The 16,386-nt window shown below is 38.0% G+C and overlaps 1 protein-coding gene across 1 annotated transcript in view; it reads right to left on the bottom strand.

Moving 5' to 3' along the window:
• The window catches only part of ATP6AP1 (ATPase H+ transporting accessory protein 1), a 56,155-nt gene extending 41,698 nt beyond the window's left edge, over positions 1-14,457 (bottom strand). The window contains exons 1-3 of the mRNA XM_061372979.1: positions 13,495-14,457; positions 6,969-7,092; positions 6,795-6,863 (exon numbers count right to left, since the gene is read on the bottom strand). Of these exons, the coding sequence (XP_061228963.1) occupies positions 6,795-6,863; positions 6,969-7,092; positions 13,495-13,694 (393 nt within the window). The 5' untranslated portion in view covers positions 13,695-14,457. The remainder of the gene's footprint in view (positions 1-6,794; positions 6,864-6,968; positions 7,093-13,494) is intronic.
• Positions 14,458-16,386: the final 1,929 nt, after the last annotated feature.

Below are 16,386 nucleotides of genomic sequence, written 5' to 3'. Positions count from 1 at the left end.
GAGACAGATGATGTAGAAATTCTCAAGCTAGATAGACAGCTTATGAATGCTGCCAGAAATGAAGCTCATCATATGGCCACCTAACTGAACACCCTTGGAGGTGAGAAGGATCAATGCCAGACACCTCAAGTTCCAGCATCTGTATCCAGTACAGAGTCATACTTTGCATAATAAATACCCTTCCATTGTAAATATCCTGGTAGTACAGCACATAGTATTGACAAATGTCTAATTTTTAACTATTAAAGAAAGCTACATGTTTCAGGGTATAGAAAGCTTCCAGACACACAAACAAACTCAATGTCATGTGCTCTGTACTCAGAATACAAATTACAAAGCTGTCCTGGGTTCAGCAGTAGCAGTCATTTTTCTCCTTCTTAGTAGCTGGTGCAGTGCTGTGGTTTTGACTTTCAGCCTGAGAACAGTGCTGATAACACCGATGTTTTTAGTTGCTGGTCAGAATGTTTACTCTGACCAAGGACTTTGTGAGTCTCATGCTCTGCCAGGGAGGAGGGGAAGCCGGGACGAAGCAAAGACAGGACACCTAACTCAAACTAGCCAAAGAGGTATTCCATACCACAGCATGTCATGCCCAGGATGTAACTGGGAGTTACCCGGAAGGGCTGGGGCACTGCTCGGTTGGGCTGGGTTTCAACGGGTGATATTGTATTCTCTTCCCTTGTTATTTCCCTTATCATTATTATTATTGGTGGTAGCAGCAGTGATTTGTGTTATACCTTAGTTACTGGACTGTTCTTATCTCAACCCATGGGAGTTACATCCTTTCGATTCACCTTCCCATCCCTCCGGGATTGGGGGTGGGAGGTGGGGAGAAAGGGCAGGAGGTGGGGGGGTAGACTGAGTGGTTCAGATTAACGGCCTGGGCTTAGACCACGAGAAATGCTCAGTTTGAACTGGTTCAGATAATCAAGCATCAGTTTAGTTATCAGTTTATTTGTAATCCTCACAGCTCAGCTTCTGATTAAAATACTTGAGTGAAATGAATTAAGGAACATCCTCATTCTATAAATTTGAAACCTGCTTAGTCAAATAAAATCTTTCCAAATACTTTTCTTGATAATGAAACTAACTTGAAATATTCAGGGGAAAAAAAATGGAAGATGGAGACTTGAGAATGATCAAAATTAATGTACCCCAAATTTAAAGTAAATATGAGAAGACATTTTTAAACTGAGTCTTAGTTTAAACCTTGTTAACTTTGCTTCCCCACTTTCTACATTTAAGTCTAGATTGAGTCTGTCACATGCTCCAACATTTGGATATTCAAGTTGCTGCTGGAGACTCTCTCTCTCCCTCTAATTTATGCAAGTGTTGTGCTGTTGCTAACACTTCTCTCCTCCTACTCTTTTTCCCTTTTGTCTGTTCTCCAACTGCCTACCACTTTTTCTGACCTGCTCTGGTTCTTCCTAATTGTTCACACGTACTTCTTCCTAGGCAAGGGCTAGTTATTTTCACATTTCTATAGATACTCAAAGGGAGAATTATGCAGCATTGTCTGATTTGCCAGACTGATGGAAAAATAACTGCAGAAATTAAAATAGAGCAGAAAGTACTGATCTGGTTCACAAGTCTTTGAGTAGCATTTTTAGCACTGCCGGGAAGAAAACAGTGATACGCTTCATTTTTGTTTGTTTATATGAATTTAGAGCTAAAGTTCTGAGCAATAGTCAACTTTTTTTTTTCAATATTTAATCCTTTGCCCCCTAGCAGCAGCCAGAATGGCAGCAGCCACTTCTTCCAAGGACATATATTAAACAGATTACTCATTTATTGTAGAATAAGATATAAAAATGCATCATTACTGAGCATTATCAGAACTGTGCCTCTGCTCCTAAGCAATCCTGCACTGCCATCTGTCTCAGCCTCCAGACGCTGGTATTCAACTGCTTTCCCGCTGAAAGCCAGACACAGCTGGATATCTACTCCTCAGTCTCAGAGAGCCGCTCTGATCACATGCCTCTTTTTTGTCATTCTTGACACTTGGCCACTGCACACTTCTCTTTACAATACCCACATGTTGCTTTACACATTTAAGGATTTCAACTGCCATGTATGTTCAGAACACAAGAATAAAGAGGGTGGAGAGTGAAGAGGCCTACTGAGAAATCTGCTAAAAGACTAAACAAAGAGGTACATCCATGCACTAGCTAGGAGAGAAAAAGGAAGGGGGAGAAGGAAAGAGAAGAAAACCTCCTATTGAGCTGTTGGACTAAGCAGAAATTCCTACATTAAATGCCAGAATTTATAACCTGTCTACAGGCAACTCACTCTGAGTACAGTTCCCCTCGTTATTGTTCCCTGAAGCACTTCTCCTGATGAAATATTACAAGTTCACTCTTGGATTACGTACATCACTGTTCAGGTTCTTTTGAAGGTAGATGTGGGATGTCTCTGCCCACATTTCTGGCCACCATGAAGCCAAATAGCTACACTATGATAAAGCTGTGCTTGGACTTACTTGCCCAGCTCTCATTTCAGTGTTATGTTAACTGGATTGATATCATACCTGAGCAATTTGATCCTGGAATAGGGTAAATTTAGGTCTATCATTAAAAGACTATTGTTAAAATCTTTGCTAAAGACTTGTGCATTCATCTATAAGAGATTTTATAGGCATACTCATTATTCTGAACTAACTTATGTTTGGTATCAAAGCTGATAGACAGTCCTATAATGAAAACATTAGTTTGGAAAAAGGCTCCTGTGCTGGCTGTGGAGTAGGCAGGCTCCTCCATGTAAAAAATATCTTTTAAATATTATTTTGTTACCTGTATGTAATTCAAAATATTAAGTATTGTATTTATTTTCTACAGTGTTGGTCAATATGTTATCTATACAAACAGAAAAATCTCTTCAAACAGATTTGGAAGCACATCTGTTTCTATACACAGTAATAACTACGAAGAAAATTATCATTGTTGCATTTTAACCTTCCAAGTTCTATTATTCTTGCAGTCTTTTACACTATACCTGTGTTCTCCAAATGTATGCATAAAGCTACGTATTATGATTTTAATGAAAATTTATCTGATTTACTTTAGCTGACAAAATATGTTTTAGTTACAGAAAGTGTTGTTGAACAAACCTTCATACCACTGTACTGTGCAGTGGGAAACACGACATCAGATTTTTTTCAAGGGTTACAGACAGATTTGAGGAAGCCTAGAGAAGGAAACCTGAAGTCCAAGAATGGGAGGAACTATTCCAAAGAATAAAACACACATTACCACAACAAGGAAGGATTGTAGTGGGGAGAAGCTGACATGGCTTTTGCAAGAGAAGCTGTGCCTCACAATTCTGCTGAAAATCTCTGAAGGAGTCAATAGGCATGTACAGCAAGGAGCTCTAGCTGATACGGTGTACTTGGATCCACAAAGGCACTTGTCAGAGTCTTGAAGCAAAGATTCATAAAGAAATTAAGCTGCTTTAGCATGGGGGGAGGCAGTCTTCACGTGGAAGTAGGTAAAGAACAGGTAAAAAGCAGGTAAAGAGACAGCAAGAAAAGGGTAGAGAAAAGTATCTGCTACTGCACTAGGGTCTGTTCTGTTCACATGTTCATAAATTATGACATAAATACTGGGCTAATGAAATCTGCCAATTATGTTAAATTATTCAAGATAGTGAAGGCAAAGGCTGACTGATGAATTGCAGAAGCAACTTCTGGTACAAACTCTTGGGCAAAAAAGTAACTGATGAGATTCAATGTAAATTGATTTTGGCAGTGCACAGGGTGAGAAAAAAAACAGCACTGATTTTATGTACACAATAATAGATAATAGACTAGAACTGAGTATTACCCTTCAGTAATGAAACCTTAAGAGGCACAACAGCCCTTTGAAAATGGCTGTTCAGTGGCTAATAGTGATCAGAATTGAAAAATCAAATTGTGGCTTTTTTTTTTAAAGGCCAGAGAACAAAACATCATCATATCACTGAATAAATCCATGTTGAACTTATACCTTGATTATTATTATGCAGTTCTGCATGCCATCTTGTCAAGAAAAAAATAATACATATATCTAGATACACATTAAAACTCAAGAGGGTAAAGAAAAAGGAAATAAGTCAATCAAAACTATAGTTGGACCTCTGTACCATACATGACTAAACAATACTCATCAGTCTACGACCACTGAGTAAGAATACAGTTAAGACATAGAACTATGAATGGCAATGACTTACTTAAAATAATAATTATGCAGCTGCACAGCTGGCCACTAACTGGAGTGTGTTACCATACACTGCAGCTCTAAGGAACTGAACATAGGTTCGGCAAAGCCAAAGCTAATACTAAAGAAAAATAGTTTGTATGGTAGATGACTGCTTGACAAAAAAATTCCCCAAATGCTAATCTTTGTATTTTATTATTTAATTTAAAAATTCTTTGAATGTTTAAGATAAATTATCTACCTATAAGCTTCCTTTTGTATTAACTGGAAAGAGAATTCTTTTATTGCATACAAACCCATTGATACCAAAAGCTCAAAACAGCTGCTAACATAGTTGAACAAAAGTACTCTCTGTAAATGTCTCTGTGGTTTACAAGCCTGTAACTCTTTTACAAATAACGCTTCCTTCTTGTAGTACTCATGCTGCTACATGAACATATATGTTCTAAATGAGATCTTCAGTTTAGGTCGTGAACAAATTTCCATTTCTGAAGTTCAAAAGGAGGATGCCCAAGCGACATGGAGTGCCTATTACAGCCTAATGAATCACTTGTATAATACCAAGTGTGAAGGTATAAAAACTTGTGATTATGCAACATCCAAGATTCTAATTTCCCCAGTGAGAAAATTCAGACCTGACCCTCACTTTGTCCTGTGTTTTGTGCATATTATACGAGAGTTTTTCACAGCATGATTAAGAATGAATTTCTTTCCCAAAGTAGCTCAAGTGGAGTGCAACTGATGCTATAGCAACTGAGCAAATATTTGTAGCCTCTGCTACATCCAAGATGGAACTGGATGATTATAAAGATGATTTCTGGTCCTAAAAGCTACAAGTCTATGCAATAGATATTGACAAAATTCTCCATGTTAGCACATAGCTGAAAAATATTTAATTTATACATCCCTTTTTTTTTTCACTCAAGTTACAGCACCTCACACCCCCAGAATTAAGCTAGAAAAGTATTAAGATTTTCAAGTCCAACAGCACAAATCCAGGAAGTGCTGGAGGTAAGGTGAGCAATTTGTCAAAAGAAACTTTCAATTTTTAAAGAAGCTGTAATGAGAAAAATCTTCTCAGCTCCAAGACAGACAGAGAAAAGAGGCAAGGTCAGAAAGCAGTTACTGACATTTATTCAGCTTGTTGAAAACCTGGGTTTAAATCTGTGCTCTGCCAGATACAGACCCAAGATACATAGATAAACAAAGGACCTTTGTTTAGCTGAAGACCTCCTTGCAAGCTCTCTGTACGTCTCCATCCCCTCAGTACATCATCCAGTTTCTAAACCTGTAAATCTCTGGACTCATCTCTAGCCTCAAGCTCTATCTACGGTGCTGATGGAGTCCTGATTACAAGGTAAAAAAAGTATTAAATAGTTTAATATGCTTCCTTTTAGACATCCAGGGCTTACTTGAATAATGCCACCACATCATTAGGTGCTTGCAATGCCATGTGCACATTTCACACAGCTTCTGAAATCAAACGAGTTTTGTTGTCAGACAGCAGCAAACTTTGCTCCCCAGACTGCCTTGCATAGGTTTTAAACTCAGAGAGTATAAGGCATGCCAGAGAAGTACCAGTACATCTGCCTGTGGACAACTGCTGATCCTTATACTACAAAAGAAGATTACCCCCATTCATTCCTCAGAAAACGCATACATATACATACCCTGAATAGCTGGTTTTGTTCTAGCATCAGTGTTAAACTGCTGTTATGTGGCAAAGAGACTAAGATCTCCAGTATTAATAATACAAGGAAGATGTGAGGTTCTTAGTATAGATGTAAGGGTAATACGTGAATATTTATGTATTTAATAACACACAGCTTGCTGTGCGGTGCTTGGGAATTTACACTTCCTCTGTTCATCCTGCACTGCCTGCAGGAATACCTTATGTCTTTCATGTGTGAACACTTCCTCTGTATAATTACAGTTCAATAAATGGTCATGCAAATACAACCATAGATGCTGTGCACAAAATCTATGAACCTCCTCAGCAAGGACAGAAGCTGAAGTTGCTGACTGGCTCAGGAGGACTCCATCTTAGAGTCTGTGCCTGGAGCTCATTTCAAGTTACCCAAGTAGCATTACTTTTTCTCATGAAGATTAAGGCAATCCACTATCTAGTTACATGTTAACCGTGTTTGAACATGAAACCGTTAACTCCCTGCATGAAAATAAAATGGGGGTTCAGTTCTGAAAATCAGGAATAAATAATTGATTAATATAACTTCTTTTCTTCCTATGGCTTCAAATCAGAATTTTGGGGTGTCAGTCTTGAAGTTTATATTTTTTATTTATTTTTTTTTACAACACTAAATTGCATCATGTTTAGGAATAATTTTGTCAGTTACAATGAATTTTGAAAACTCAAATCTTCAGATAAAATATCTACAAAAGACATTTCTGCAAACTCAGTTGATTTCCTTTAACCCATCTGATTCAACTGGAATAATCTCAATAAATAATTAAAGTAGGAAAACTGTTGCAATTCAGTTTAATTTTCTCAATTACTGTCTGTTTGCATCTTTCTTAAATGTCTGTTGGGGGTGGGGTTAATTTTAAATGCTACATATAAAAAAAATAAAAGAGAGAAGTGCTTGCCTGAACATTTTGAAATGGATTCTTGTTACCGTAGGATTCACTGAGGTATGTGAAATCATCTATGCTAAGCTGAAAAACAAAGAGAGTAGATTGGTGAGAAGGAGCTATGGCATCTCATTCAGGTACAGAACAGCACTCAGCATTGGTGAGAAAAAAGGAATTAATGTTACGTACCATATCTTGCAGGAACAAGATGAGGTTTCTGGAATTCTGGGTGAATGGTTGTAAGAGTACAGTCAGTTCCTGTGCTGAGACGATGTGTCCTTCATGCAAGGCAGCATATGGATTCCACTGTAATCTACAAAAATAATTGCTTTTTGTAAAATATGCTGCTAGTGATGACACCTCTTCTTTCTTTAACTGTGAAACAGAAGGTAACGATAACATCTTTGCTTTAAGATCAGGTTTACAGTTCAGTTTACTTGCATTCTACTCAAGAGGAAAAGAACTTGCCCATTTATGCCCACATCATATTAATTGTGTTACAGGATGAACAAAATTGGTCCAATTAAGATAACTGCATCTCTCTACTTTCTTGTTTGTGCACAACAAAAATAGCTACTGAGTGGAAAGAATAACATGTTCAAAAGATTCACAGAGAATTCCCAGAGGGAATCCAAACTCCCAAATCACTTTCCAGTGCCACTGGATATCTTGGTGGCCAGAGAGGAGTAGAACTCAGGCTAGACCACAAGTTGTCTTAAAATCAAGGTTTTTAATAAATCTTTTCTTTAAAAAAAGTGGTCTTTCAGTGCCACTGTAAACAATGTGGTCTCTCTTAAGGTTTTCATGGTGAAGGACCGATTCTGCAGAAGCAGCTCAGAATTGCTACCTTTCCAGAAAGAAGAGCTTTTCTGAACAGAATATCTCAAGACACCGAGAAAAGCTTATGAGTCTTTTGCCAACCATCATTATGAGGATTGGAAAGAGAAATTTCTCATTCATTTAGTTTTGCTGCTGTGAAAAATAGTTATGGATGAGATAATATGAGTCTCATATTATTATGATAATAATGAGATGGAATTATTCTTTCAACACATGACTGGGATTTTAACAGTATGTAACATGGGTCTACAGGGATGCAATTTATTATGAATACTTTGGTCCTGGGTGTTTTGGGTAAGGTAAAACTCATTCTATAGAAAACCCAGCATCTGAAGCACAATATCTCATCTTCCCCAAATACGTATCAGTTGATAATGACTGAGAAATCAGGTATTCCAGATCCTCTAATTGGCTCTAATTACAAATAATAAAATACAGAGAATTGCTAAGTGCTGTAGCACCAGCTCTTATATGATTGCAATTTGGTGAAGTTGAGATGCTGATTAAATTTTCTAACCCAAAAGCAATTTGAAAATGACCCTTGCACAGCAAGCTTTTATGAGTGAGAACAAACTTGGCAGTCTCTTAAGATGGAGGCAGAACAGGGGTAATGAACACATAGGGGGGTTTCAATGTTGTTTCTTGGATAAGGAAAAATCTATATTTCACTTCATGACTTCCCAGTAATTCCAATGAAGATTGCCAAGAGTGAATCAAAAGCCTCAAACTGGACCCATGGCAGAGATAAAACAGTACAGTCCTGCAGTACTAGATACCCAGCCTACTTCAGACTTTGGGGTTTGGGAGAGTGTTAGATCAAACTGCACATGTGGAAAACTCTTTCAGGACAACGTGCAGCAGATGTTAAAATTAAATTCTAGTAGGTTTTCTGCCTGTTACTTTTCAAGCTTTAGAAGCAAACTTTGCTGTGGAGGAAGGATTTTTTTTTTTTCTGTTTGGTTGAAATTATCGTTTGACATTTTCTCAGTTTTACTCAGCATCTTCATTTCTTTGTTAATTTGTGCTTGGAAATTCATATTAACTTATATTTATAAAGCCAAACAGTTAGAAATTGCAACCTCAACTTGTCAGAAAAGACAAACCTCACAATCTCAAATATTTAAGTACGATCTTTGAAAATAAGATAGGTGAAAACACAAGCCCCTCAAAGAATCTGAATGGCTGTTCAGGAACTGACTTTCATACTGACTTTTTGCATTGCATGGCCACACCAAAATACTAATGACATTAAAGGAAAAGAAGATAAAATACATTAAGAAATGTTAAAAATTGGGTTGTATGAAAGAAAATGAAAGTGAGTATCTTGGCGTATTTATTTTAAAAACTAACTATATAAATCTAATCTTAAAAAAAAAATGAAGACTTTGAGAGCTTTGTGCACATGTAGTTAAGAATAGAAGTCAGTAGCACATGAAACAGAACTAAGTCATTTGCAGCAGCACAATGGCAAAGGCTTTTGTTGTGAACTCAAAAACTCAGAAATGTAATGATACTGTTTTAAAGCATACTTGCTTCTACTGTTCCTTGTAGCCATTCTTGCTCACTATCCAACCTTGAAAAGCACTTTTTGTGAGACCTTGTAACTTCCAGTCAGCTTTAGTAACTCCAGCATCATCATTAGAAAAATAAATCTACATTAGTTATTCAATAATTCTACTATAATGCAGTGTTTTCCTAATGCTTACATTCAGTATATTACACATGCATTTACTGTGCTTCTTCTAAACAGATTACTAAGCACTGTAGGCAAGGCTATACCCTTCACTGAGTGGGCTGCTACTGTCAGCTGGGTGCAACAATATTCTCACCATGGTTCAGATGGGAAATGCCATATGTTTTACGTTGTACTAGCTGGTTTACTGTGAACTGCAGAGTGAAATGGAGATATGTGACTGCCACAGGCAGTGCATCGCGGCTACGCTGATGGTGCGCTTTACTGAATGCAATGAACCGATCCACCCCTTTGAATGCTTCACGTGAAGCGGTCAGCAAAGATCAGTCAGGGGTGGCATAGGATGAAACAGGCAGTAGGCCAACACACATATCGATTGCTACTATTGATTGCTCACACATAATATTATGTCCAAAGATGAACAGCCTTCTGCGGTCCTCTGCATGCCAAGCACATCAGACTTAACTTTTGCATCGAAGAGCCATCCTAGAGTCCTGAACCATGGGGGCTCACAATGATGAGCATCTCTGCTAATATAGTGCTTTTCTGCTGGATAAAAAGGAGGAAATTTAAAAATCACCTGCTCTTTCTTTCCTCCAATAGCAGACATTAGATTGTTATTTAGCTTCTTTATTGTCCTTAACTGCACTCGCATGACAAAAGGTTTAAGCATACAGATTCTCATCTGACCAGTGTTTTTCTAGGCAGAACTGGAATCTGGGATCTTATTATTAATGGAAGCAACGATTTCAAGATTTCTTGTATCCAACACACCAGAAGGGCAGATGTTAACATAACAGTAACTCTTACTTGTTAGTCTACATTTTTACTTTGTAGCTGCCTCCTGAACACTTTCCTCCATGTTATTCTTGCCATTTGTCTCTTTCAGTCTCATTGTGATTACCATATAAGAAATACTGTTTTCTCCTGCACAGCAGAAGTAAACTGACATGCATGCTAACACACGGTATCTCCACAGGAGTCGCACAAAGTTACAGCTAAAACATTTTTCTGTTCCACTGTACGCTCTTCGTGTTCCACCTTCTTCCAGTAGAGTTTTCCTTGCAGTTTTAGGAAACACAGTAAATAAGCAATTTGGCATTAATGCTGTCTCATAAAGTCACTTATAATCTGGATTTGCCAGAAAAGAATTCATTTCCTAATATTAGCATAGCATAAATGAATGTAGTAATGCATTTTGCAATGACTGTAGGCAAAAATCATTTCTAAAACAAACACATGAGAGGCAATCTTAAAAGCTAATTTTAATCAATTTATTTACTCAAGCTCCCTTTCTAATCTGGGGAGGGAAAGTAAAAGTTCTGAATATTGGTTCAAAACGGCTAAATAAAGTTTCTGCTGTGTATTGTTTGCAAGAGGTACTTCTCCATCTCTCTTGCTTTGAAAAGCAACTGGAGCTATTAGTTTAAAGGCTGATTTAAGAGAAAGGATTTTTTTTTTCCAGGCCAAAGTTATTTGGAGAATCTCTACTGATACATTAGTATTCCTTTGTGAAAAGCAGGACACCGTGACATACTGAGTTATTTCCATTCCATCATTTGCTGGGATCAATGGGAAAGATTTTTGTTTGGTTAAAAGCATTTTTTTTCTCAAAGTAGAGATCTGCATTTTTCTTTATAGAGGAAAGAGGCATTTGTATTACTAATATCCCTGTAAGGATATATATTACACTCACCTTATGCTTCGCACACTGCATATATTTGTCAGTTGCAATTTTCATCTGTATCTGATATCTAACATCTTTAATAGCATGATTATAGTACGGTAGTAATGCATAAAAGAGATACTTTAAAGTGTTAAATTATTCTAACATAGCTGTTCTGAGACAGGGCTTTACAAACACTGGCTAGTTCTAAAGAAAAGCAAAATATACTATCTTTCAACTATTTGAATCAGGTCCTAACAGATAACATGAAAGAGAGTCATGGAACAGATCTCAGTTCTGTTGATTAGTGAATAGAAATCCATTGATAATTGCTGCACCTCTTCAGATACTCTTCCTAAAATTCTTAATAGTTTCTAGGTTTCATAAGCCTGAAGACCACATACTGCAAACCTTGCATCACTGAGGAGTACCAAGACGTAAAGCCCTAATTTCAGGGTTAGCAACCAAAAGTTGTTGCTACTGTTTCTTTATTTTACAAAATACCATGAATATTATTTCCTGTTATTTCATTGACTCTCACCAGAACTAACTTCTGCCCCACAAGAACTTCAACTTCTCCTTTCAAAAATGCAAAGGTCATGGTAGGAAGAACGCTTCCTCCAGAAAATGTTCTATTTATGGAAACATGAAACCAGACTAATCAGACCACTATCCTGACTTTCTGAGTCCAGATTTGTGTAAACCTGAACAATCTGCACCCTAATCTAAAGCAAGATGCTAATCGCATCTCAGTGGAAAGTCTGTTTTTATGACCACCCAGAATTAACTGATAAGATCTTGCTTATATCTGCAACAGGTGTGTTGTTTATATCAACTAGGAAGTAGGACAAAGGAATGCCTGATCTTTTCTTAGTCTCTTAGGAACACTTCTGTTCTAAAACAAACTCTTTCCAACATATACCTACAGCAAAAGTGAGAGTTAACCTGTGCACTAAGGCTGTGCATGGTACAGTAAAGCATTTTATGCTTACAGAATCACCCAGCTGGATTGTGACAAATTCCAAATACTGTTGGTGTAATGGATATTTGCATGAGACAAATAAATAAGCAAATAAATGCTGAGCTGAGATCAGGTTGAATTAAATATAATACATACTTGTTTTCTGAGGGTATGAGATGGAGTGCTTATAACTTATATAAACCAGGTTAAGAATAAAGAGGATTTAGGAATCGGGAGGCGAGAGTCAAGTAATTTACTCAGGCCAAAGCACACCTTAAACAAATTCTATAGAGTATAGCAGCTGTGTTGTCACTTTCCCACCCGGAACAGAACTTTGCTTTTAGCCCTCCCAGTCAGCCCTGTGATTCCATAAGCCCTCAGGAGCCTTTTCTTACAGATCTCTGACATCAGCTTACTGTATTTTGGGACAGTACTTCCTAGACAAAACCAATGTGTATGCCCTGCAGAGACAGCCTTGTGAGTAAGAGGTGCATAGTCCTCTGACAACTTCACATATCCAGTGCCCCATCTGAAGCTGTCACATTGCCCAAGCTACCATATTTCTGGAAATACTGAGTAATTATATAAAATCCTTAAAGCCTGCATGAATAAAACTCTTGGTTGGAAAAAACGAGGTCTGTATCAGGCTCTTTCAAGGCAGGTTCAAAGTCTTACTTCATATGTGTATGCAAATCCCTAAATTTTGGCTTGACTCTTTGGACAGGCTGAGAAAGTTGGGGCTGTTCAGCCTGGAGAAGAGAAGGCTGCGTGGAGACCTCATAGCAGCCTTCCAGTATCTGAAGGAGGCCTATAGGGATGCTGGGGAGGGACTCTTCATTAGGGACTGTAGTGATAGGACAAGGGGTAATGGGTTCGAACTTAAACAGGGGAAGTTTAGATTGGATATAAGGAGGAAATTCTTTCCTGTTAGGGTGGTGAGGCACTGGAATGGGTTGCCTAAGGAGATTGTGAATGCTCCATCCCCAGCAGTGTTCAAGGCCAGGTTGGACAGAGCCTTGGGTGACATGGTTTAGTGTGAGGTGTCCCTGCCCGTGGCAGGGGGGGTTGGAACTAGATGATCTTAAGGTCCTTTCCAACCCTAAGTATTCTATGATTCTATGATCCATCAAGAGAGCTGGTTTTTTTTAACAATTGATGTCTATGCATACAGCAATGTATTCTGCTAAAAAAAAAACTGCATTGAAAAAAAAAGTTAAAAATCAGGATTCAGAAGATAAGAAATGCAGGGATTAAAGACTGACTTATGTCGTGCCTTTAAGTCATGACATCTCTGACAGCAGAGTTCAAGGTTGCCTTAAGGTGAATGTCTACTTCAGATTTGAAGAATATGGCCATCTTAGAAGACTAAAATTATAAATAAAACTGGGTAAATTCATCAGTTATGTTGTTTGATTGCTGAGAGACTAATTTATTTATTGGGTAATTTTATTGCCCAGAGGTTATTTACACCTGATTAAATACAATAATATCTGTGCACACATACACACAGAGAACAACAGCATAAGTAGAGATACTCTCTTATTAGATTTCTTACCTCTGAGATGACCAAAGCAGCATCGGTACATGGCCCACTGACAGAGATGTTCTGAAGAGCACAGCGAGGGTGCACAGCAGCAGGGCTGGAGCAGCAGAGTAGAGCCGTGTCATGACTCCAGGCAAGTGTGCACGTAACTGGCCAGCTGCAAAGGCAAAGCACGCGCGTATGCACAGTGGCACTTCCTGGTTCAGTTGCATTATCCGGATGCAGCCAGGCTGCTGGGTGAGGTTGCTCTCTAACGACAGTGGGAGTTTTCAAAACATGGACTTCCTTATCTTGCAGTTGGCAGCTATGCATATTTTTAATAACTTTCAGGTTTGGCATTTAAGCAACTCGTATAACACTCAGCAGTATAAGCACACATTCCTCTTATGTTCTAGTACAAGGAAGAGTCACGAAGTCCAAACTCCTGTCCTGCTGTTTTCTAACTCCCTAATAACTGCAGGCTGATAACAGAATTGATCAAATTCAAAATGGAGTTCATCACAGAAAAGTTTTTTGCACTGCACAAAATGTATTCTGCAGAACTTCTATCTTCTTCCCCTGCTACATATTAGCATGTCCCTCAGCTTAGCTCTTTCACATGTACTGAGAGCTGGTGTCACACATTTGGGTGTTGACAGGTTTGAAATCTGCAATAAATTTACCCATTCCAGATTCCAGAAAGAAGAGAGTGAGAAAATGGTACTTTCAGAGTGTATCCACTGAAACATGGAATTGTTAAACTATCTTTTGCATGGAGCAATGCTGTCCCAAAAATCAAAAATATCAAAAGTCAGGAGCAAATTTTAATACTTCAGAACCTGGCATGACTGCAGTACTTCACAAGTCCCATGCTAGATCAAAATAGTCATAGAGAATTTCTTCATGCTGGGAAGCAAATTCCTCTGGCATACTGTTTTACTCCTGCCAAGCACTGAGCTGTTTCTACACCTTGTCACTGCACTAGGCAGCAGCAGTCACTCGGCACATGTTTGGCACAGGGCACAGACGTCTCTTCACAATCGGAACAAGATGTTAGGGAATAATACACTGAAGACATTGTTAGCTGTGTTAAGTTGTGATAAGGGCAAAATAAGAAAGCACAATGAAAATTGTAAGAGAATGTACAAATGTGTCAGAAGACATGCACTTCTGAGTCTGAGCACACATAAATTAATTAAATCCATTTGCCTTACCTGACAGCATACTGTTGTAGTGCTGTTGTCTACAAGGGAATTTGTTCATCACTGCTGTCTGAAATCAGATTTCTGAGATAAAAATAATGATTTTGAGGGAAGCAATAAAACCTATCATCTACATGTTTTCTTCTCAGTGTTACCTTTGCAGAACACTGAATTTAACTCCTTAATTGCATTTTTTTCCTCTTCTCCTCAGAGATGTAGTAGAAATCCTTCATCTCTCTTTTCACAAGCCAGTGTTTGTTTGTCTGTTTAAGGATTTGTATGGGTAAGACAGCAATCCAGAGTCCAGAGAGAGGTAGAACTGGAATGCCCTAGGGAGAATTTTGTATGAATTGGAATAGCTCCATCAACACAAGCAAAATACTTTGTAATTCTCAAAGTGCTTGACTTTTCCATGGTATCTTCCAGACCGTGAGAGATCTGCTTTCTCATGTAGTTGTCCGGAATAGTCTTGCCAGGTTTTGTGAGCATTTCCTACCCACAAAGCTAATCCACAGTAAGTCTTCCTGTCTGCTTCTTACAATTACCCTTTATATAAGAAATGAAGATGAACTGAAGGTCAGCATTATGTAAATCACGAGTCCTCAATATGGTTGCCCACAGAATAATAAAGGAACCACAGAACTCCCAGCTAAAGTCTCAGTTTTGCAGAACCGACTAGATTTGCATTGCAGTTGGCAGTCTGGAGAAATAATTACTAATAGTTTTATTCAACTAAGACCGTGCTTTCTCAGATTGTGATTCCTTTCATGCTTTAGCTAGCACAGTGCAGAGATCCTTGTTTTGCAAAACAGCAAGAAAGCAATATATCTTACTATGCTTCTAACAGGAATCAATGAAGAGTAAGTTCTAATGGGTCTCCTCCATAACTAATACAGTTAATAAATATGACCAACCCTGCCAGGCATTCCATGTCAAATTAAACCTTCACAATCTGATCTGAACGTACTGAAATCAAGACCAAACAAATACATAGTGTTGTACAAATACATGCTGTAAACTGACAGGAACCTCACTACAAGAGCAAATGATTTACTAATAAATAACTGGAAATTTTATACTTTTTAAATGGGTGATAAGTGCTCGACTCTATTATTATGGAACATTTTCCTTAGGCTAAAGCATTTTCACAATTTCAAAAATTCCACTGCTGGTGTGTGCAACTTCTTTTATAAGTTTGTACTCAAATGCTGACACCCTGGACAAAAACCCTAAGTCATGTAAGAGATTCCTGGCTTCTTAAATTCAAAATGGCTTACAAAGTAGGCTAATGAAAACAAAAGAGAAGCTAATACAAGGAAGACAATTATGAAATAAAGGTATATTGTCCCTATCTCTTTCCAGCTGGTAATATCCCAAAATCTAGATTATCGCCTGTTTGGGCTCGATCGTTTGGAGGGCATTTGCACACACTAACCAAACTACGTACAAGTGAGATGGAGCAGATTGTGGGTATGCTCTGTATTCTGCCTTACGGAAACAGTCTTAAAACTTTCTGAAACAAAACCACATTGTTTTCTCTCAGATCACCATATTACTTATGATCAAACTTTTAACTGAAAACAAACTGAATTTTCCTTTTTAATATTTCTTCACAAACCATAGTCTGGCAACAACTGAAGTGAAAAAAGCTTTGAAAAAAAGGAATGGAAGAACCAGTGGGATGTCAGTTTGCCTCCCTTTGCAAATTTGGCTCTCAAATGCA

Source organism: Neopsephotus bourkii, unplaced genomic scaffold, assembly GCF_033783945.1.
Source record: "Neopsephotus bourkii isolate Nb327-2 ecotype Australia unplaced genomic scaffold, CSIRO-AGI_Nbou_v1 NB_1624, whole genome shotgun sequence".
NCBI classification, from domain to species: domain Eukaryota; kingdom Metazoa; phylum Chordata; class Aves; order Psittaciformes; family Psittacidae; genus Neopsephotus; species Neopsephotus bourkii.
The sequence above is the reverse complement of the archived record's forward strand: the minus strand, read 5'-3'. Positions and strand labels throughout refer to the sequence as shown.